Below are 25,106 nucleotides of genomic sequence, written 5' to 3'. Positions count from 1 at the left end.
AACCCAAAACAACACTCTAAATCCTTTACTCTAAAGCTATGCTCTAGATTCCCACTCTAAAACTATGCTTTAAATCCTCCCTCCAAACTACACTCCAAAACTCTACTCTAAATCCTCACTCTCAACTTTAATAAAAAAAACTAAAAAACACACAATAGAACTCTAATCTAAAACAAACGAAGTCTAAAAAAACAACCTAAAAACAATCCAAAAAAAACCGAACCAACAAACCCTAACTAAAACCTCGTCTAACGAAACCTAACTGAACCCCTCTAACGAAACCTAACTGAACCCCTCTAACGAAACCTAACTGAACCCCTCTAACGAAACCCCGTCGCACATTCCGCCATTCTGTAAATCACAGAATGCACGTCATAAGCATACATAAACAACTCAACAATTTCAACCACCACAAACTAAATCCTTTAACAACAACAAAACACATCATTCCTTCCAAATAACATGCCTACAATACAGTTCTCTCAAACACTCAAACGGTTTTCTAAAACATTCAATAAACAAAAGTTTTCCCAAACATTCAACTCACAAAACAATCTACTTGAACATTCAAATAAATCCTCCCAAAGCAGGTCACAACCCGCATACTTTAACGCTGTTTTACCCATTATATAAAAAAGAATAGCATATAAATAACATACCCGTCTCAGAAAAGTCACATTACTGTTCCCTTTCTGCTCGCAGCAAACCTGCCACGCGACCGCTCACTCGACACGTCTGTTCTGTTCGAAGCACCAGCGAAAAGTAATTGCCCCAACCCACAACATCCCGCGTGCCTACGTCACATGGTTAAAACAAATTCAACTCAGAGGGGTGTCGGGTACCAAAAAGCAATCATTTTACCTATGCAAATCAGTAAAGGATCGGCTCTTCCGCCAGACCATTTTAATACAGACAAAACACAGTCTCGGAAACCTTAGTGGATCCCCGATAGTACAGGTTTAAATCCTCGATAGCACAGAGGTACCACGAGTTCACGAGTTCAAACGGATTGCCAAAAGTACAAGTGTACTGTAACTGTCGTTCAGCCACAAGCTCACATTTACAATAATAAAGTGAAAACCAGTAATATACTAGCTCATAGAACAAAAAAAAGAAACACAATAAAATGCATTAAAAGAGTAATGGAAGCCTTTAACCCACTGAAAATAAGAATATCTACAGGTCTGAATGTAAACTAAAAGATTCAATGCGTTCCGGCCGTTACCTCATATTTCAAACCTTTAAATCGCACCAGCACAAACCACACAATGCAGTTGAAGGAATACAGAAACAAATGTTAATGAAAAAAGTTCATTAAGTCATGAAAAAGTTCATGAAGTCATAACAATACATGAGCAACGATCGGTCATAATTTCATAACACTGGGTCAACATCGACCCAAACGAATGTCATCCTCTTCTTCTTCTTGTCGATCGCCTTTAACACTCGGATTCCAGCTCTGGGGATGAAGCTGGTGGTCTCCTGCAGAGCCTTCACGGGACCGTGCAGCTTTTCTTGGAATCCTGTAGGATGTGGGCTGAATCTTGTTCTGCCTCTCCACATGGCAGAGGGAGGGCACGGCACGCACATTCTTGTGCAGATGTTGATGGCGTCAACACATACAACCTGAGCGACTGATTACACAAGATGCTGAAATTTAAAAAAAACCACTAACATCCCTCATCTGCTGTAACACTATTTTGTGTGTGGCAATAATCATGTATTTACAACTACATATATATTTTTATATTCTCACAATATATCCACGAAGCAGCCTCCTCATCTTCAGTCGATAATTTGTTTTTTGCCAACACAGCTTGGTTTGCAGCCGAAAGGGTCAATTTTCTATTTACAGACAATGACTGTATACACACCGAATATAATGTGTTCTAGCGGCTGAGGGCACTGAAACAATGGCTTGAGTGTGGTGGAAAAATCCAACACATTGGTTGTTTTCGGTGCGCCATGATTAACTGTTCTTTCTTTATTTGGTGTTTAACGTCGTTTTCAACCACGAAGGTTATATCGCGACGGGGAAAGGGGGGAGAGGGGATAGAGCCACTTGTCAATTGTTTCTTGTTCACAAAAGCACTAATCAAAAATTTGCTCCAGGGGCTTGCAACGTAGTACAATATATGACCTTACTGGGAGAATGCAAGTTTCCAGTACAAAGGACTTAACATTTCTTACATACTGCTTGACTAAAATCTTTACAAAAATTGACTATATTCTATACAAGAAACACTTAACAAGGGTAAAAGGAGAAACAGAATCCGTTTGTCGCCTCTTACGACATGCTGGGGAGCATCGGGTAAATTCTTCCCCCTAACCCACGGGGGGTCATGATTAACTGTTATTATCCAGAAAACATCTTGATTTGTGAGAAGCGTAAATATATTTTTCTTCAAATGATAACATCGTGATATTTGAAAAGCACAAAGGACATTTCAGAAGTAATGCATACTAATTTGTAAGACACTTATGGCATTGAAGAATAAAGAACAATTGAGCAAGTGATAAAATCTTGACTTGTGAGATGCAAAAAGGATCTTTGAACAAGTAACGAGAATAACGGTTTCATGCAATCGGAAAAGAATCACCCTGTAATCCGGACTTTAACGGAACGAGCTACACGTGTAAATGATAACTATATACCATGATACATGTTGCTACAAAAACCACTTACCACTCCTTCTAAGAAATGATTTGCAGTATTGGTCTTCACTTTAAAAACGAACTGTACAAAAACACGGCCACGCAGAAAAAAACATGTTATGCTCAGTGTAAATTCATGTCAAAGGCATATCATCATCATCATCATCATCATCATCATCATCATCATCATCATCATTGTCACCACCATAATCATTGCAGGCATTATTGTCAGCGTGGGAATCGTGTGAATGTTATTGTCGATCTCTTTATAACCTCAATCAACATGCAGCATGTTTTGTTTGCTTGCTGATTGTTTTTTCATTTCTGATTTGTATGTTGTTCTGTTTTTATTTGTGTAACTTAGAGAGTTCCAAGACCAGAAAACAGCTTGTAAGCGAGACCTTCACAAAACGTTATTTGTGCTATCGGTTACATTCACATCGTAAATTTGTATCCGTACAGATCTGACAGAACATTTTCTCGCCTTCGAAATCCAGCCAAATGTACGTTCTTGTCCATTCTGTATGGGGAAAAAAGAACACGATTACAGTGGTAACATAATGTGGTGCGCCCCGGGACCCGTTCTTTTCATGTTTATTGCGTCGTGTCTGTGGAGAGCTCTGATGGGTCGAACAGTGTGTCTTATATACCCTGTCTCAAGATGATTTGGTTTGTGCCCATCAAGTTCATGCCATTTTGTTTCTATTGTTATTTTGTTTCTGTGCCATTTCTTCCATGTGAGGTTTCCACATCAGTCGTGTATCCAGGGTCACTCCAAGGAGAGTAGGTAAGTTGATGTGGGGTTATTTGTACAAGGGAGTTTTGTTTACTGTTGAGAGGGAGAAGAGTGTGCAGTTAAAAATGGTTTTATTCAGTTGGTGAACCACTGCCAGGTACACTCCCGGACTCGGGCAATTGTCATCTGGATTCTGTAGACTAAGTCGTTGTATGTTCAGAGCCGCTCTACACTGCCAAATCATCTACGCCGTGGGAATACCTTGTTCAGGATATGCCTAGGGAATTTGGAAAAAATGCTGTATAACTATGTAGACTATGGAAAGAGAGTGGGAGAAACGATGCCTCCCCTTTTCACCCGAACAAGATTACTGGTTGTTCCGTTTACATTCACTTTTGTTGTTTATCTGAACATTAAATCATGCAACCAGTCGAACATCTTGTCTCAGACCCTTGTCTGGAGGAGTTTGAAGAGAAGTGCCATCTTCCATACAGTAAGTGTCAAAGACCTTGTGCAAGTCAAACAATACTACTACGACTTTCTTGAAAAGAGATGTTGATATATTGTGTCAGATAGGCATGCTGATCCTTAGTGCTTTGAAGTTGCATATAACCTATCTGGGTTATATTGGTGAGAATTGACTTGGACCTATATGATGCCAAAGGAGTCCGGCCTTGTTGACCATAATTGCTGAAGAGGCTGATGTACCAGTACAAGTCCTTACCATTTTCCAGGATGGGCTTGATTGAGACCTTCTTTTTTGCAGGTTGTAATTTTGCCTTTTAGCCAGCTTTGGACGTAATTGCATGGCCAGAGGGAATCGTTTTGTTCTCTGCCCAAGGTGTTTGAACACTTAGAGCTAGGCGGCTTCTTCTGATTTATATCTGTTCACGGCATCATTTGGCTCATTGGAGGTCCAACGTTCGGCCATGCAAGGCCCCATTTCTGCCTCTAGTGTGTTCTGAATCACCTTGGTTTCTCTCCTGACACTCCACTGTTTGGCGTTCCACTACAAGTTCTGCTTGATAGGCTCTAGCTTTGACTTTGCCGGCTCCTTTGCCTGTTAGTGTTCCTGCTTATGTTTGTGGAGTAGTTTGACTCTTTTGCAGGTTCAGCACTTTTGTCAAGTGCCAGACTTTGTATCTTCCTCCATATTCAAGGATGCTATATTTTCTTGCTAGCTTGAACGGATCTGCTGTATTTTCAGCATGCTGCTCCGGGCGTCTTCGGAGGCATGCTCTCTCGGGGATCATTCGGTTATGTGTGCAGTCTATCAAGCGTGCGCAGTGTAGTCACGCCGTCTGACAATCAGTGTGGCTCTCTTCCTTGCGTCAAGCACTGCTGTGGTAACCATGGATGCATCCTTGTCAACACTGCTCTCGAAGAAGGTCACTGCTCCTGTGGTGTTGTCAGTGAGCCTCTGAAGAGATTCTAATTTGCGCTCTTGAAATTCCAGGTAGGTGGATACCTTAGTTCTGTGAGAATGCTCGGTGACATTGAGAAGAACCGGTCTGTGATCGCTGCTACCAAGCACTAAGCAGTCGGTCCTGCATCAAGTACTCCATGTGCATCCGAGGAGCACTGAGAAACCAGCACAGGAACTTCACACCAGGTCACCACTTCAAAACGTCATATACTCAAACTGGTCACCTGCATCGACAATGTTTGGGTCGAGATCCCAATCCCGGGTTCTGGCGCGTTCCGTCAACACATCACTTTTGCATGGTCTTAGTGATTGGCCTTTTGGTTTAAATGCGCTTGAACGTACTCCATAATGCACGATCTGATCACCCTGCAATGGCGTGGAAGCCCACTGTGGTTGAGGCTTTGAAGGTGAAACACGTTTAAACGCTGAGTTGTCCTCTATGTTGGTTCTAGCCAGTTGTGAAGGTGGCAGGTGATGCAATGGCCATACATGTTCGGGTCGTGGTGAAACATGTTGGGTCTTGTGCGCACGTGGCGGTGAATGGAGATCTTGTGTTGGTAATATCAGATGCGATGAAGAGAAATGTGGGGGTGGTGAAATTGGTTGCCAAGCAGCCCAATGTAGAGATGGGTAGACACCCGGGATACCTGGAGGTATTGGTGGTCCTAGAACAAAGCGTTGAGGACCCATTGGATGAAAACGATCATCATGACTTGCAGGAACAGCAGGGGTGTTTAATGTGTACCTTTCTTGCTGACGGTGAGATTGCTGTGCAGATAACTCAGTTGGAACAGTTGCATTCTTTGCGCGGGCCTTGATCGATGCACGCAACACTGACCTCGTCGGTGCTGGTTGCGAACGCACCGGGTTGGACATATATTCCGTTTTTAAGAGTGGTAGATTTCCTTTCGAACACGAAGCCGCGTAGAAATGAAGATTAGGGACTTTCTGATGAAGCCACTGAATAAGTGACGCCGTATGTCTGCACGCACAAAGAACAGTTTAGTTAGACTTCATGTGTGTGTGTGTGTGTGTGTGTGTGTGTGTGTGTGTGTGTGTGTGTGTGTGTGTGTGTGTGTGTGTGTGTGTGTGTGTGTGTGTGTGTGTGTGTGTGTGTGTGTGTGTGTGTGAAATAAAAGAAAGAAAAGAGTGAGAAAGACATAGGGAGAGACAGAGACAGACAGGCAGACAGACAGTCAGACAAACACAAATCGACAATCAGATCGACAAACAGAGAGACAGAGCGACACAGAGAGACTGACAGACAGGCATACAGGCAGACAGATCCTTGGATTCCTTTTTCTTTTTACATCAATTCATTGCGGGCCTCACCCATTATCACAGACGTCATAGGCTATGATGACAAGAGTCCTTTCCTCCACCGCTCTGGCGAGTGATTCCTTTGCCTGGTCAGCTGTACTATGTTCAAGACAAATCTCGTGCAAGTGCACTTTTTCTTGGGTTCCTGTGACTGCCGTTTCTTTTAATCGCTCTGCAATCACCCGTGATGTTGATCGGCTTCGGCGCCAGCTGCTCAACACATGCACGTCATAGCCGCGCTGCAACAGCTTTGTACCTTTTCTGATTAGCTGTGCTTTCTTCCCTGTTCCTGGAGGACCCACAAAATGGACCAATGAAGTGTTTGATGTACGTTTGGCTTTTGCTCTTGTTCTTCCCACAGGCCCCTGTTCTCGTGAGTCTTCACTTTGCAGGACCTTTTGAGGAGTTGGACTGTTGCACTGCACTGTGACGGTAGTGGCGGGGCCAGCAAAACTGCACACAGTACGAGGAAAACACATACAAGGTGGTCCAAAACAAAAAATGTACCCATTTTCAATTTGGTCCCAATTGTTTTTCTAACCAGATTAATATTTGTGTTTTGCTAAATTATAGACAACACCACGGCATTGATGTGGTTATTAACTGGGTTGGTGACATTGATCCGTGTCCTTTGAGTGAGGAAAGTGAAATGCCCAACGCTGATGTTTTGACTAGTTCCGCTGCATTTTAGAGGGATCATATTAGGCGGAGGCCATGTGATGAACGTTTAAAGGCGAAGATCGGGAGGAATTTTTCTGCGAGTACGAAGATTTGATTAATGACCTCCAGATGCGCAACTGACACTCACACCCTCTATCCAACAAGTCTCTGGAACTGTTTAGATAAGCAGTAGTATGGTGGTATCTCTGATTACTGGACCGAGAAAAAAGGGGAAGTCACTGTTTCGTTCACTTTCGTGTCATCGTGTGAAATTGGAGACGGCCTGTAAATTAGCCTGTGGGCATAGGGAAGCTGGGTGTTGATAACTAATGATAACAGACTTGGAGGAACGAGTCGCTGTAGCACATAGCAGACATTCTTTCAAAACTCGCCGTCTTGTGACCAAATTCAAGCAAACGTGCAGTATTCGAAACCAGACCAGAGGTAATAATTTAGCCAGCAAAGCTTAATAATAATTATAATAATTATGATAATTCTAAGAAGAAGAAGAAGAAGAAGAAGAAGAAGAAGAAGAAGAAGAAAAAGAAGAAGAAGAAGAAGAAGAAGAAGAAAGAGGAAGAGGAGGAGAACTTCATTACAGTTTACTTAAAATTACTTAACGAGTAGAAACTGCACGTCAAAACTGCTTAAAAATAATAAATTAATTCACTCATGGTTTTCAACATTATAATTCACCGATAGGTGTGAAAAAACAAACACACCCTTTTCACGCAGTTCATACATGTATTTACCCATGCGGCCATAATAACGAACCAGTCTTTATTCCAAAGTTTGATACACATACCGTGAGACAAGATCCAGATAGAGGGAATCTGTCATAACAGGAGGTATGTCAGCACTGGCAACTCGCTGCTGCCACCAACCAGTGGGATCGTTCATGTCATTTGCCGTTAAACAGTAACACCTTGGGTCTTCAGACATCGGAATGCCAATGCATGAACTAAGATTCTGAAATTGAAAAGAAAACTGTTGAGTATTTTGGAGAGAAGGAGAAATGTGGAAGACAAACAACAAATACACCTCCGGTTTAAAGCACAATTTGAACGGGAATTGGTAATCACTGCACTGCACAGCTAGAACACAATCATGTTCCAGTCAAATCTCATGAAATGACAGGGGATGAAAAAACACAGGCGCTCTCTGTCTCTCTCTCAGTGTCGCTGTCTCTCTCTCTCTGTCGCTGCCTCTCTCTCTGTCGCTGTCTCTCTCTCTCTCTGTCGCTGTCTCTCTCTCTATGTCTCTCTCTCTCTCTCTCTCTCTGTTGCTGTCTCTCTCTCTCTCTCTCTGTTTCTGTCTGTCTGTTTGTCTGTATGTCTGCCTGTCTTTCTGTCTGTCTATCTGTCTGTCTGCCTGTCAATCTGTCTGTCTATCTGTCTCTGTCTCTGTCTCTCACTATCCATACTGCTGTCTCTCTCTCTCTGTCGCTGTCTCTCTGTCGCTGTCTCTCTCTGTCTCTCTCTCTGTCTCTCTCTCTCTGTTTCTGTCTGTCTGTCTGTCTGTCTATCTATCTGTCTGTCTATCTATCTGTCTGTCTATCTGTCTGTCTGTCTGTCTGTCTCTGTCTGTCTTTCTCTCTCTCACTCACTCTCTCTCTCTCTCTCTCTCTCTCTCTCTCTCTCTCTCTCTCTCTCTCTCTCTCTCTCTCTCTCTCTCACTCTCCATACCGTTTTCAGCTCCGGACTATTTAACAAAACTCGCGTCAGCTGAACATTGTCGATGTTTGGCAGCATCACTGTTTTCTTTATCGTCAGTTTGGTAGAGACATCGGAAAGCAAGTGATTTAAAACATCATCAGCCTTGTAGAGCTGTTTGATGGACTGCTGAATTCTTTTAGCCACCATCTCATCTTGCTTGTCCTCCGGCATTTGAATCGTGGAAAAGTTGTTTCCCACTGACTTGATTTCCGCCACTATAATACCGTACTCTCTGTGAATGATAAGAATGTCAAAGTCTCCTCTGTGCTTGTTCTGACTTTTTAAACCAACTGGTCTCGGGAGATCAGCAACAGCGTCAGCGTACTCAGGGTTGCTGAGATAGGACCTAAAATTGAACTGCGAGAGTACGAACATCACCTGTAATACAAGAAAAACAGACGGCACTGTTCAGTAGAGCCAGAGAAAGTACATGATGTTAAAACAGAAATGGTCATCATCAATCATTTCTCCACGAAAATTAGTTCTGTCGGTGGGGGGGGGGGGGGTGCAAGAATAGATGATGTTCGGTAATAACTCTGTCGGGTTTGCATGCGTTGTGAAAGAGTGAATATCCTTCCTTTTAGTGGGACAACAAATCCATAAGGCTCCTGTCTATGTCACTGTTTCAGACAAATCCCATCGCTTTAGTGACTTGCCAATCGTGGCACGAGGGAAAATGTAGGAGTGGATATGGATTGTTTGTCTCATTAAAAGGAAGGGTATTCACTCTGTCAAAACACATACACACCCGACAGAGTAATTGTCCGGAATTCGTCTATTGTATGCTGATGCAAGGTGAGTTATACGTAGCCAACACGCCCCCCTTTCAAGTTATGTAAAAAGCCATTATTTTTGTTGTTGAAATTGTCAGTAAAAAGACTATTCAAGTAGTATTGTTCAAGTAAACCACCCCAAAACATTATTTTGCAAACGGCTTTATTCTTCTATCTATCTTTTTTTTATTTGAAGTCGATTCGAAGTTAGTCATTGTTAAAATTACCACGAAGCTGTTTGCGTACAACGAACGTTTCTTTCGCGAGTGCGTTTCGAGCGGAACTTAACTTTAAAGTGAACCCTTTCAAGGATTCTAAGAAGACGAGAGTATAATAAATGGATTATGAATAAATATTCTTCACAAAACAAGAATGTTCACTCTGCATATAGATAGTTTTCATTCTACCTAACTTTTGTTCTTTAAGTAAATGCTCTGTTTAAATGGCCAAAAAGAGAAAAGAGAAAAAAGGACAGACAGACAGACAGACAGACAGACAGTCAGTCAAACAAGAAAGACAGACAAACAGACAGACAGACAGACATACAGACAGACAGACAGACAGACAGACAGACAGACAGACAGACAGACAGACAGACAGACAGACAGAAAGATAGGCATACATGACATCCACACACAACGTGTAGAAATACCTCTCCTGTCAACTTATTAAGACACCGTAGTACTTGTTGCTGTGTTTCTTCATCCCTCACATCACTGTCTTGCAATGGTGCTGGGGGTCTTTCGGATTGGTCAGAAACCGATACTTTGGTTAATGTTTCCTTGTGTTGTTGTTTTGAAGGTAAAACTTGTGAATCTAGGACAGCTGACTTGTTACGGTTTAGGCAGACTACCCTATCACTTTTCGACACATAGGATTCGCTGTTTACCCATTGATCCCTCATCACGTTGTCGCCTTCTTCTGTTGTCAAAAGAAGGGCTCCATCTTTTGTCTTGAAACTGGATGTGTTAAGGTCAGTACGACATGTGGTATTGTTACCGCCAAGGCGGAAAGCTAGTTCTTCGCTCTGACCTGTATCTGAGGTCATAATTATGTCCTCTGCACACTGAATGGCGTCGGAACATCGTCGTGTTGTTGGTTGAGTTGAATATTTGTGATATTCACAACTCGTATTGCTATTGTTCGTTTGATTTCTCATTTGACCTTTGTGTGTGGCTGTCGGATCGCTTTCACAAGAGTCAGTCAATTTACAGGGTTCCGGGACACTGCAACGACATGGCAAATGACAACAACAGTCAATGACGGCTTCTGGATAGGTTGAATTTCTGCTCAGGTCTATGTCAATGTCTTTACAATCGGAGCTGTCCATATGGCCATGCTCTTCGTCACAAAGTACAGAGGACTCTGTATATTTACCACACGTAGTGTGTTGATGTTGTTTATAAGCTGAGCGCCCGTTTCTATGGCGGATATACGTATTTAGAGGGCCCGTATTACAGTATAGGCTTTTATAAGATCCACTTTGAACGTCTTCGCTGTCGTCGGGCCCAGCTGTACAGTCAGGGGGAGGAGCCGATGCCAAGGACTCCGACTGCTTGCAAGACAATGGGCTTGGTGGTGGCACAAAGTGTGATGTACTTAGAATGTTTGGGAACTGTTTCTTTGTTTCTCGTTGCAATATCTCCTTGACTTGTTCAAAAGTAACCTGGTCAACAATTAGATGTGAACCTTGCGCGTGATCGGCCATGGTTGTGAGTTTTATGTCAACCTGAAACAGAAAAAGGTAACATTTCACGTTAAAAGAATAGAATTATATAATTATGTCCTGTAATGTTGATGTCTGTTTTATTGTTGCAGTATTTCTTTGGTCATGTTATAGGCCCACTCCTCACCGTCTCAGATCTAGCCAGGCTTTACCCTGGGATAACACCATCCTTCCACTTGATCACATACCAACAATAAAAACCGTTATTGCTTTCTGAGGTGAGTAGGACATTTTTTTATGAATGGCACCCTTGCCTTTTACGAGATTTTTTTTAACTCTGTGCGCAGAAAGCACCTGGGCTGTATGTGTGTGTGTGTGTGTGTGTGTGTGTGCGTGTGTGTGTGTGTGTGTGCGTGTGTGTGCGTGTGTGTGTTAGTGTGTGTATGTGTGTGATTGTTTGTGTTCTCTTATGTCGTATATATTCAAATAAACAATCATAAGTGCACCCATTTTAGTACCTCAACCAAAACATTCATTCCCGTGTCATTTTCTGCATAATTATGCCATTAAAGGCCCTCCATTTAGCTATCTGACGCATCTTTCGGATCAAAGATTTCTGTCATGGGTGTCACGTGACCGTCGCCGAAGTAAGGTAGGGTACCCCAAAAATCGACCTGACAAAAATGTCAGGTACCAATTAAAAAACCGACAAAACTATAGAATAGGCGCAAATTGTTAACGTTTACATATGGAGAGAAAGCCAAATTAATTATTGGTCCAGAACAGGTTGTTTTATTTCGCTAACTTGCATTATGTCATTTCTACTGATGCAGATGTGGAGCACATGAGCAGTAGAAAACGAGAGGTTTTTGCGTTCACTTTGAGGGGTACCATAACAAAAAGCGCTGTATTTCAGCAATGACTGAATGGATTGCTTTGCAACTTTTAGGATCTAAAGTCTACATTCGAGACTTACCTTGGGTAGAATTGTGGATCACTACAAGTTTGTACTCAGATGTTATGCACTCAGGTCACCACAGCAAAGGCGAACAAGACCAGTGGCTTTCTTTACCGAAACCTCAGGGGCTGCCCCATCCTGTTCAGACCACCTGCTACATGGGACTGGTGAGACCAGTCTTGGAGTATGCTGCCTCAATCTGGGACCCACGTCAGAAGAGTGGCAGATGGTCGAGGTAGCTTCAAGGGAAGGCACCCTGACACCGGTCCCAAGATCCACCAGGAGGCACACTACCGGACTACAGGTCCCCCAGTCCCGCACTGACTCCCACATAACGTCGTTCTTTCCATCCGCGATCCGCTTCTGGACAATCAATGAGGCCTGTCTCAGAGGAGCCAGTCCATGAGCACCCTCTTGTCAAAACCAAATCCCTGTCTGCCCCCCCCCCCCCTCCACACTAGATTCACCCTCTCCAGACCCATCCCCCCTTTCCATCTCTCCCGTCCCATAAGAAATCAGTATATCAGAATGAATCTATCACTCTGCTCCATTTTGTTCGTCCTGTTTGTATTGTTCCGTCGGAGCCCAGTTGTTGGGCAAGGTAGCACTGGGTGATAGACTAGCCCCACAGCCCTGGGCCTGCAACTGGGCGCAAGGGTGAATCACGTAAAGCAGTACCTTGCCTACCAATCACCCCTGTTTGTATTTTCATAGGTACACTATACACTTTAATTTTCACTCTAGGGACCTTAGGCGCACCAACCAATGAGGATAATTGCCATGTACAGGGATTCCTATAGTATAACAAGTCGCGTAAGGCGAAAATACAACATTTAGTCAAGTAGCTCTCGAACTCACAGAATGAAACTGAACGCAATGCAACGCAGCAAGACCGTATACTCGTAGTCCACCGCTCACGGCATAGGCAGTGAAATTGACAAGAAGAGCGGGGTAGTAGTTGCGCTGGGAAGGATAGCACGCTTTTCTGTACCTCTCTTTGTTTTAACTTTCTGACCGTGTTTTTAATCCAAACATATCATATCTATATGTTTTTGGAATCAGGAACCGACAAGGAATAAGATGAAAGTGTTTTTAAATTGATTTGGAAAATTTAATTTTGATAATAATTTTTATATATTTAATTTTCAGAGCTTGTTTTTAATCCGAATATAACATATTTATATGTTTTTGGAATCAGCAAATGATGGAGAATAAGATAAATGTAAATTTGGATCGTTTTATAAAAAATTGTGTTTTTTTTTACAATTTTCAGATTTTTAATGACCAAAGTCATTAATTAATTTTTAAGCCACCACGCTGAAATGCAATACCGAAGTCCGGGCTTTGTCGAACATTACCCGACCAAAATTTCAACCAGTTTGGTTGAAAAATGAGGGCGTGACAGTGCCGCCTCAACTTTCACGAAAAGCCGGATATGACGTCATCAAAGACATTTATCAAAAAAATGAAAAAAACGTCTGAGGATATCATACCCAGGAACTCTCATGTCAAATTTCATAAAGATCGGTCCAGTAGTTTAGTCTGAATCGCTCTACACACACACACACACACACAGACAGACACACACACACACACGCACATACACCACGACCCTCGTCTCGATTCCCCCCTCTATGTTAAAACATTTAGTCAAAACTTGACTAAATGTAAAAAGAAGAAGATAGCTAAACAAAACAACCTGTCCTGAATAGATAATTGATTTGACTTACTCATCGTGTGCAAACGTTGCCAAGTTGCCTATTTTGTATTTTTGTCGATTTTTTATATTTAGTCAAGTTTTGACTAAATATTTTAACATCGAGGGGGAATCGAAACGAGGGTCGTGGTGTATGTGCGTGTGTGCGTGTGTGCGTGTGTGCGTGTGTGTGTGTGTCTGTGTGTGTGTGTAGAGCGATTCAGACTAAACTACTGGACCGATCTTTATGAAATTTGACATGAGAGTTCCTGGGTATGAAATCCCCGAACGTTTTTTTCATTTTTTTGATAAATGTCTTTGATGACGTCATATCCGGCTTTTCGTGAAAGTTGAGGCGGCACTGTCACGCCCTCATTTTTCAACCAAATTGGTTCAAATTTTGGTCAAGTAATCTTCGACGAAGCCCGGGGTTCGGTATTGCATTTCAGCTTGGTGGCTTAAAAATTAATTAATGACTTTGGTCATTAAAAATCGGAAAATTGTAAAAAAAAATAAAAATTTATAAAACGATCCAAATTTACGTTCATCTTATTCTCCATCATTTGCTGATTCCAAAAACATATAAATATGTTATATTCGGATTAAAAACAAGCTCTGAAAATTAAATATATAAAAATTATTATCAAAATTTTTTTTTCGAAATCAATTTAAAAACACTTTCATCTTATTCCTTGTCGGTTCCTCATTCCAAAAATATATAGATATGATATGTTTGGATTAAAAACACGCTCAGAAAGTTAAAACGAAGAGAGGTACAGAAAAGCGTGCTATCCTTCTTAGCGCAACTACTACCCCGCTCTTCTTGCCATGAGCGGTGGACTGACGATGCTACGAGTATACGGTCTTGCTGAAAAATGGCATTGCGTTCAGTTTCATTCTGTGAGTTCGACAGCTACTTGACTAAATATTGTATTTTCGCCTTACGCGACTTGTTTTAACTTGTACCTGACGTTTTTGTCAGGTCAATTTTGAGGGTACCCTTTCTTCTGCGGCGGTTACGTGACACCTGTAACAGAAATCTATGATCCATCAAGTGTGCCAGATAGCCAAGTGAAGGACCTTAAATGGCATATCAAGTTTGAATGAAATAACACGGGAATGAATGTTTTAGTTGAGGTGCACAAATGGGTGTAATATTTTGTGTACAGAGTTTACTATTTTGATTTAAACTTACCTAACCTGGTTACTGGTGTGTTTTCTTTTTATTTAAGAGTTTACTAATCTCTTGTTAAACTCGGTAGAGTGACTGTTTTGCTACTCGTGAGATAACATACGGAAGAACATAAAAACTCAACCACCTGTCATAATCGATACAGTCTTCTAAACCTTGACCCGAATCTTTATCTTTACCATGCAGAAGGAATAAGATAACAACTTGAGTAAACTTTACTCACCAATAAAAAATAAAACAAATCAGTAATCATACGCAAATGAAACTGTTGCTACATTTGCATCAATTAGTTGTCTGTAGGCATGGAGGCGTGAATTGTTTGGATGTCATTCAACAAACCGATGACAGGTTCTAAACCTCTTTCCAAAACATTGCATCATGGTACCCCTTAAAATTAAGGTAAAGCTTCCCGTTTTTGACAGCGTATACGATCGACCCCTGTATTAGTAGGAATGGCATAACACAATAAATACGCAAACCAGCAGCAACAAAAAAACACCAACCGGTTCTGGGTAAATAATTGATGTCACTTTCTCCTCGTGTGTTAACGTTGCCAAGTACGTTGTGCCTATTCAAATCTTGTGACGATTTTTAAATGGTCCCATCCGTTTTGGTCTGGTCGATTTTGGGGTACCCTTATTTGAGCGGCGGTCACGTGATCCCTTTTAAATAAATCTTTGAGATAAAACGTGTGCCAGATGCGCAAGTGGAGTGCCTGTAATGGCACAGTAAGTTTGAATGAAATAACAATGTACTGAATGTTTTAGCTGGGAAGCAAACTATGTCGCAATAATTTGTGTGTGCTGAGTTTACAATAATTTCATTCGTTTAAATAAACTGAACGACTTTAAGAGCTGTCATCTTGTAAACTAGTAATGTATGAAATGAGGATGAAAGTCGCTTGTTTATTTCAATGCTTGTTATTCTCTCAGGTGCCAGGAGAAAATGTTCCGTACACCTTTCGCTTACTCTATTACACAGTCATGTCGTATGCATAAAGAGTGATTACTTCTCTTTGGTTATTTGATATCTGGTAATGTATGGTTACTTAAACCAGTACCCATGTTTTGCATTGACACTGCAAAAGTTGACCCGTATGAGAACAAAGGGGCGCAATCCCAGATATGAGGCAGAGGCTCTCTGTGATTCACAGAGTGCGGTAAAATCCAGTAGAAGTCAGATGACACTCTGTGAGTTTACGCCACCAAAACCATCGTCAGCGAAAATTATATTTGGCCTGTTTGGATTTCACCAGTTCAAATATATATGGGTTGTTCTCTGGAGTTGGGTTGGATTGCAATAATAAGTTTGACAGTTTTGTTCGCTACTACGCCTCTTTATGTGTTTCTGAATGTTGCTTGATGATGTTAAAGCTATAAACAATATATTATTTACTAAACAAAATAAACGTTTTGTGTATTCGTAATTTGGGCAAATACGTCTAACCGAGAGGCCAAAATGGCGGGTAATTTGTGACATGCTCTTGGATGAACCAAAATCAAGGTCGTACAGAATGAAAGAAACACGAAAAAGCCCATGAACAGTTTGTAACTCAGCATAAACGCATGCATTTTCAGTACCATGAGTACTGTTATGAGAAGACCAACACAATCTGAAATATTAACCATAGTTGTATGTGGTCAACTTTGTAACGTGTCGTTTCACAGCAGCCAAAACTTCTTTTGCACAACACTGACCCACTTATCAGTGTCGCTAGCTTAGTACACTTTGTAACACGCGTGTAGAATGCAAGAAAAAAGCAAATAACATGCACAGTTTTTGCAATCTGTCCATTTAAAACTGTCAGAGCATTTGGTTTCCCCTTTTTTCTGTTGAGATGTTATTGTTGTTTGTCCTGTTATTTCTATAAAAATGATTTTGTACCGAACTTCTCTTGTACTAAACTACACATCATTCCTGCGGAAGGATATCTTTGCACCCGTTGTACCGTTGCGTGGTAACGTGGCCACTAACCGACCGTTTGAAGTTTCCTTTCTTATCTGCTCGCTCATGTCACGATGTTATTTTGACCCTTCGTTGTTGCGCTAATGGTAAGATTTGTTTTCAAGTTAAAAAAATAGCTTTATTCATATATTTTTATGCTTACAGTGTCCCAAAGATCAAATGAACACATTGTTGATGAAATTGAAGTTAGTTCAGTTTTTGACTCCCATGTCATAGTTTGGTGCCCAGCTCCAGAGAACAACCCCTATATATAGATATATTTGCTTTCAAAGGTACAGGTGCTTTTAAAGGGACCATTTCTTCCATTGGACCGGTGCTTTCAAGGTGATTGGTGTAGTTAAGAGAACTAGTGCTTTCAAAGGGACCGGTTCTTTCAAGGGGACTGGTGCTATCTAGAGGATTTGTGACCCAAGTCGGGTTCACCCTCATCAAGATTTGAGAGTCACAGCAGGGTTGTGTGTAGGTCACAAAATAGAAAAAATATCAAATGTTGGATGGGTTTTTTTTAAGTATAGCTTTGAAACGATACATACGTATGCAGGATTATGTGACCTTCCACGGCTGTTTCGCAGCTGACACAGAGTTTCTGTGCCTGCCAGCGCTGAGCGCGCCAGTGCAGAGAGCTTTTTCCGCAGAGCCAGTTGCCTCTATAAATAACACAGCTGTGGACAGCGATAAGTTATGGAAAGCCGTTTGGCTCATAACTATTACAGCTGTAATTTAAAATAAATACACCGGTATTTAATGATAAATACAGCTATAATAAGTCCCTGGCGGATACGCTCCCGCTCAAAACCCATAAAGAATGATACTAGCATCGGATTAACACTGCTGGCTTCAAATCAAACACCGAGTCACTTTTGAGTCAATAAGAAACACTATGAAGCACATCACATATTCTGGTTTTACTTTTATTCAGAATATATGCCCAGTGAACAACGTCCACGATGTATCAAATGTGAAATTTATCAAACTCTGGAAATTTGTGAAGTTTCAAAGACGTAGCCCCAAATACATTCAAAACAATGATACTTCTTTTTTTTACATTTTGTCAAGTTTTGACTAAATGTTTTAACATAGAGGGGGAATCGAGACGAGGGTCGTGGTGTATGTGTGTGTGTGTCTGTCTGTCTGTGCGTGTGTGTGTAGAGTGATTCAGACCAAACTACTGGACCGATCTTTATGAAATTTGACATGAGAGTTCCTGGGAATGATATCCCCGGATTTTTTTGATTTTTTTCGATAAATACTTTTGATGACGTCATATCCGGCTTTTTGTAAAAGTTGAGGCGGCACTGTCACACCCTCATTTTTCAATCAAATTGATTGAAATTTTGGCAAAGCAATCTTCGACGAAGGCCGGACTTCGGTATTGCATTTCAGCTTGGTGGCTTAAAAATTAATTAATGACTTTGGTCATTAAAAATCTGAAAATTGAAAAATAAAACGATCCAAATTTACGTTCATCTTATTTTTAACCATTTCCTGATTCCCAAAACATATAAATATGTTATATTGGGATTAAAAACAAGCTCTGAAAATTAAAAATATAAAAATTATTATTAAAATTAAATTTCCGAAATCGTTTTAAAAACTATTTCATCTTATTCCTTGTCGGTTCCTGATTCCAAAAACATATAGATATGATATGTTTGCATTAAAAACACGCTCAGAAAGTTAAAACGAAGAGAGGTACAGTAAAGCGTGCTATGAAGCACAGCGCAACCGCTACCGCGCCAAACAGGCTCGTCACTTTCACTGCCTTTTGCACTAGCGGCGGACTACGTTCAGTTTCATTCTGTGAGTTCCACAGCTCGACTAGATGTAGTAATTTCGCCTTACGCGACTTGTTTACCTTGCTATGACCTTGATATTTGACATGAGTGAACCAAACTCGTATCATGATTGGAGATTATCAAAACATAGAAGTGTGTGAAGTTTAAAAGCGTTTCCTTGAAGTTGGCTGAGTTTGTCAGTTTTATTATAAACATTTTTAATTAGATGATCTTCATGTTTTGGTTGTATTTTGTTGTTGGTCTTATGCTTTGTGTGGTTTTTTTCCTAAATATTGATTGTTGTATTTTTTGGACGTGGACATAATAATTATATTGTAGGTAATTCCTGATGATACGTCTCCTAGTAAGTGATGTCCCGCAGTGGGGCACTGCGGTTATGAAATTAAAGGCCCCTCCTGTTTTTGGAACCGCAGGAGCTTTCTAGTTTGCTGTTAGGTAGATTTTTGGTTCCTCTTTCCTGTCATGCTCTCTTTTTCTTCATGAATTCTTTTCTTTTTTCTGCCTTCTTGCTCATTCACCTGTATTTTTTCCAAAAATCTCTTCTCTTGCCGCTTGTCTCGCGATTCATGTATAGTTTAATCTGTTAGTGTTCTGATGTAAGTCCAGCAGTAGATAGGTTAAGCCTATTTTAACATACTGGAAACTGGTAATCTTCCAGTAGGTATTAATTTAGTTTTACTAAAGCCTGCTGGGACACAAGTAATGGGTTAGTGCATTTGTAAACAGGAATCGCTTGACAAGTGGCCCCCTTCATCCCCCCCTTCCTCGTCCTGATATGGCTCTGCGTAGTCGGCTGGACGTTAAGCAACAAATAAACAAACAATAGTAAGTGATGACTTTGCTTTTTGTTTAGTGTTTGTTTGGTTGTTTGTGTGTTTGTTTGTTTGTTTGTATGTTGTTTTTTGCTTCTTTAAGGGCAGAGATGGCACGGAAATTAAGTTGTGTTTCTTTGGAAAGCTTTTAACTTTTGCTCCTCCATTTAGGCTGACCAAAAGACTTTTGTCTACGTTTGTATGATAGCGATGCCGGAAAGACCGTCTGCTTGAGTTGAAGTGATCACCGTAACCGCGAATAAGTTTGTTGTTGTAATGATAAACGATATTAATATTAAACGACTTCCGTACAAATATGGAATAAATGCCAAAATAGGGCTGTGTGAGACTATCCAATGAGATACCTCGAATCCCCCCCCCCCCCCCCCCCCCCCGTGTCTATCAGAATAGCAAAACAACCTTTCATTAGCCCTGTGCAACACTGATTTCATTTTGAGCAATTTGGCTGACCCCAAGGATAGGCGCCGCCCGTTGACCAATCAATCGTGCTAGTTACTCTAGTGATTATTGAGTCGGGTGGACGACATGGACGAAAACACACACACACACACACACACACACACACACCCACACCCACACACACTCACACACACACTCACACACATACACACACATATAATCAATCAAGCAAACAGACAGACAGACAAACAAACATTCCAACTACAGAAGCAACAGCAGTAGCGTGACGTCACCAACAAGAATGAACAGAGCAAACAAACACACATCTTCGTCGTTACGGTATTTTTACTGGGAGTAAAATTTCGTATAGGGAGGTTTATTTTTCTCTTATTTCCTTGGAATGTATTTTGCTCATACGACATATGTACTCCAAGTAAACATTTGGTGACGACAATGTCACTACGGAGACACTATTTCATGGGGTACTTTTTTTTATACCGGACTATGTCTGAGGGTTTTCCGGTAACACTAGAATGACACTGAGAGGCCCTTGACTCACCCCGTTACAATATATATACAGCTGCACTCGCCTAAACGAAACACGCTTAAGCAAAAAACTCGGATATAAGAAACCAAAACCAATTCCCCGCCAGACCCCTCTCTTTGTAAGACTATTTCTAATTCGGATAAGCCAAACTCTGTCAAAAAATAGCTAACTCAAACACGGATATCTCAAACGTGATTTTGACAGATAAGCCAAACTTGAAACACTGTCGGAGAGACTTTTTTCTTTTTTGTTGTTGCTTGAAAAACACGTCAGGAACATAAACATATTTCGTCACGGCTACGGAAACGAACACGTCACCTGTTTTTGAGTAGGCCTATGCGGGGAAACTGATGACGTGTAGAAGAAACAGATCTGTGTGAAGAGCAAATCCTGAGGAATGTATGTGCTCATTTTGAGCGAGTGGTGAAGATCAAACCACAATAAACATGCAGCAAAACAAAACATTTGCCAACAATCTATTTATCCTACATACGTGAGAGAGACACTCATGAGATATTAATCGTTCAAATCACACGTGTGTATATCATGTAAATGAGGTTATGTCAAGTAAGTCTGGCAGGGACCTGTTTTTTCCCCAGCTTACGATGCCAAAGTCACCAAGACAAACGTCATTATAGAAGAAGAAAAATGCGCTCGCTAATTTCCCTCGATGAATTCTTTAGAACCAACACGCCACGCCACACTCAGTTTCCAGAGTGACGTTTCTTCGCTTTGACGTAATAAATTGCACGATGCTTTAGAAAAGATCGAGGTTCCAAAACAAGCGTCTTCAATTAGGCTGCCTCGACTATTTTGAGTAAAATACACGTAAGTACTCGTGTTGCTTTTTCAAATAGTGAACAGCTCGCTTTCGCTCGCAGTTCAATATTAACAACAAAAAAAACTCGTGCAAATCTGGTACGACACAGCAAGCCATGTAGTATTCTCTATGTTTACGGAGATTTTGATCTTGATTTATGACCACAGAGACAAATTGTCTAATTGTGTTTCTTTTCTTTCTTTAAATGGAGAGGGTTTCATTAAACATTACATTTATTATGATTTACTTGAAATCCTTTTAACAAAAGCGTAGTTGCTTGTGGAATCTTTGGTTTTGTTTCTGAGATGTGTCACTGTTTTCACCATTTATTTTTACAGTTGGCTTTGAGGTATTAATAAAGCCCCACTGAAGAAAGCACTTGTAACTTGTCACTGTTTTGATCAAATTCATTTAAACACACACACACACACACACACACACACATACACATATGCGCATAGAGAGAGAGAGAGAGAGAGAGAGAGAGAGAGAGAGAGAGAGAGAGAGAGAGAGAGAGAGAGAGACAGAGAGAGAGAGAGAGAGAGAGAGAGAGAGAGAGAGAGATTCGAAGTGATTTTCAACATCCTAAAAAAAAGCTCACTGCAGGGTAAATTCTCGGGAAAGGTTTGGCTTATCCGAACTCGGATATGCACAAACTCGGATAAGCGAAACAATTTTTCATTCCCCGGTCGAGTTCGGCTTATGCGTGTTTGACTGTATTATATAAGGTTATATCGAGCGTGCGCCTCCGCATCCGGACTCGTTAGCTCAACCAATGATCGCGATGCTGTGTATAGTCTCCAACACGGAGGCAATTTTATTATGATCCAGGCGGGGTTGGTTTTTTTTTTTTTTTTTGGGGGGGGGGGGGCGATACCACACTGTTTCGACTGCTCCATTTCTGTATGAATTTTAGCAGAATCCAGACCGTTTTAAATGGTGAAATTTCACATATCTGCGCGGGACACGTCAATGAACATAATAGTTAAGCTTAGCAGTCCTTTATCGGCAAGGAGGCGCGTAGAATGAAATGCAAGAGGACGAACATGTTAAAATGTGGACGGATCTACAGCAAATCAGTTTGTATGTTCCAGACTGCAAGGTCTTGCTTCATCGGAAGCTTAGAAAATGAGTACCGCTGTCTCTAACAGGTCCCAATGTAGACTTGTCAGATTTAAGTACGTAAGCACTATCAAAATGCAATTCAACAATTCGCCTTGAGCGATTTTTTTAAGAATTAATTTGTGTGGATGAAGTTGTCTCCCTTTAAGTAATGAAAAAGAACGGACCAAACGAGTTGCAGTTGTTCCCCTTGCTCCCCTCACTTAAGATACATTGCTACTTAGAGATTCGTTGGTTATTTGCATTGTTGATTTTTTGCTTCTATTTGTTTGTTTTGTTGTTGTAGTGTATTGTAGGAGGGTGTTCATCTTTTTCTGTCGGAGTTCTTTTTATTATTTTGGATGATCAATGTGACGAGGATGATAACGATGAAGATGTTATGGATAGCCCGAAAAACCCACATGACTCACTGATGGCCCAGATTCGAACCCACGACCTCCCGGCCCGCAGCCCGATGCGCTAACCACTGCGCTACGGGGGCCAGTGGTCCATGGACCTGTATTGTACATTTATATCGGTTTCTGGTGAACGGATCATTACCACTTTTAAATGACATTTCTTCCTTTAATACTGTACATCAGCTATTGAAAACTTCCTTAATCGATTACAGTGAAAACCATCATCCATTGATACACCTACCACCACTACAACAAGTACAGCCTTACTTACTGACTGATGTCCGAACAAGAACACCAACAATAAAATGTATTAAAAAAACCTGAAATAAAGACGGAAACTTAAACAGCAGCACTAACAACCGATGGCTAAAATAAAATAAAATAAATAAAAACACCAAAAAAACACTGCCCCCAAAAAGAAAATATCAAATAAAAGAAAGTTCAAACCTGGCTAAAAAAATTATTAAAAAATTCAAACGGGTGTCCGAAAGTTCTAAGAGAATTGTGTGTCATAAAGGAATCTCATAAGCATGTGTTTACCCACAGACACAGATGTGCAAAACGCTTCGAAAGGGGAAGTTTATAATAATATGATATGGAATGTAGCAGTGTTAATCAATATGCTAACACACACAAACACACACACACACACACACACACACACACACACGTGCGCAAACACACACACACGTGCGCGCACACTCACACACAAACACAAACACAAACATGTATGCACTCATGTATGTTTTGTGTCAGCATAAACTTCAGAAAGTGTACATGAAACTGTGGCTGTGTTTGAAGTCTTGACATTCGTCAGTAGTGGCTTTTCTGTCTGACATGTTCTCGGTGTAGCTGAATCTCGCCCTTCCTTTGCATTGGGTATCGGTGTTAACAAACAACTGAACTTGAATGCGTGGGAATCCCAACACTCAGAAAGAAAGAAAAGGGGGTCCTTTAACGTCCTCGCAGGAAATTTTCCTTTTAGGGACATACCACTCAGTGAAGCATTTTCTTTTTTTATATTGCGGACGCATTTCAGGAAGTTGACGACTCAAGTGTCGACAGTGTGACGACAAAGCAGGATCTAGTTTCAGTTTCAATAGTGAAACTTGTGCAGCTGTGAAAACATGGATCAATGTGAGTCACCTCAATTCTGACTTCTGAAAAAATCTCTATTTTCACACAACTGAAATCTCATCTGACAGGCGTCTTCTGTACTAAACAATTTCTATTGAAGAAGTCGACAATGAAACCACTTACCTCACAATGACGTGGCCATATCTGTCAGCAACAAAAATGACTGCGGGTCGAAGGTTCGTCCGCCCTACCTTGTTTTTCATTGCTGACGCAAGCAAGCCGCGACGCAGTGTCTGTAATGTCGGCTAACCATTGCATTGCAGAACACGCTAATATTAGCATACCTAGTATAGACTATGGTCTCCTTTGAAACCTTGCGCCATGGCTCAATACGCATAGATCCGCTATAGTGACTGCTCTTAGCCAGAGTGTGCTTGTTTTTAACACAACACATATTTTCATAGTTTGTGTCGACGAAGCTAGGACACATCATGGGTTGATCGCGTGCTTGCCGTGCGAAGCTTTGCGCCGCGCGCACACATGACAGGCACATGCACTAAGACACATCTGTGGCAGCTCCTGATAAATTTGCCGAGCTCAAGCGGCAAAGTCAAGCTCTACAGTGACTGACACGGTACAGAATGTAATAAAGCGACAACTTGTCTCGATGTGTTAGGTCAGTTAATCGTGTGTTATCTTATTGTTCTGTTGTTGCCGTTGTTTTGTTTCCTTCTTTCTTTGTTCTTTTATAATCTTCCTCTGTTATTTAATATCCGGCACGGAGCCAAGCTCAGTGACTACTATTTCCTTATTCCTGAGAACAAAGGTTCTCAATCAATACAATGAGCGCTTCAGTTTGGGGTTGTAACGCGAGACAAACTCCTGTCGGATCTTGCTGCGAGGTTCCGCCTGTTACCATTGTCTTTTTACCGTATAAAATACACGACTTACACACCGCGGGACTGTTACCAAAGCGACATGCTATGGGACCAGTGCACGTTTTTTTCCTTACTCGTGTGATCTTGTGGCGAGGTTCTGCCTGTTACCAGCCCGAAAGAAAGAAGGGGCATAACCTCACCAGAACCGCCCATTGTATTCACATTGCTATGATCGTAAAACAAGTCCAGGCAAGAAAACAGGAACCCCGCTCAAAACAGGGGGGGGGGGAGAGAGAGAGAGAGAGAGAGAGAGAGAGAGAGAGAGAGAGAGAGAGAGAGAGAGAGAGAGAGAGAGAGAGAGAGAGAGAGAGGAGAGGGGGGGGGGGGGGGGGGGGTGCCTGCGTGTTTTATTACCTTTAAAAAGGACCTTTAGTCTGTTCTCGGGTTATTTATTTGCAACGGAGTTGGGTAGGA

The 25,106-nt window shown here is 41.3% G+C and overlaps 1 protein-coding gene across 1 annotated transcript; it reads right to left on the bottom strand.

The window, feature by feature from the left end:
• Window positions 1-233: 233 nt before the first annotated feature.
• LOC138955809 (uncharacterized) lies at window positions 234-24,162 on the bottom strand. The gene is made up of 6 exons (XM_070327336.1): window positions 23,938-24,162; window positions 9,938-11,014; window positions 8,483-8,890; window positions 7,603-7,766; window positions 6,150-6,590; window positions 234-5,799 (listed from the first exon to the last, which is right to left on the bottom strand). The coding sequence occupies exons 2-6, from the start codon at window positions 10,991-10,993 to the stop codon at window positions 5,013-5,015; spliced, it is 2,856 nt and encodes a 951-aa protein (XP_070183437.1). The 5' UTR covers window positions 10,994-11,014; window positions 23,938-24,162; the 3' UTR covers window positions 234-5,012.
• Between the last annotated feature and the right edge of the window lie 944 nt (window positions 24,163-25,106).

This window comes from Littorina saxatilis, unplaced genomic scaffold (assembly GCF_037325665.1).
Source record: "Littorina saxatilis isolate snail1 unplaced genomic scaffold, US_GU_Lsax_2.0 scaffold_513, whole genome shotgun sequence".
In the NCBI taxonomy this organism is placed as follows: domain Eukaryota; kingdom Metazoa; phylum Mollusca; class Gastropoda; order Littorinimorpha; family Littorinidae; genus Littorina; species Littorina saxatilis.
This window is presented reverse-complemented; position numbering and strand designations above follow the sequence as displayed.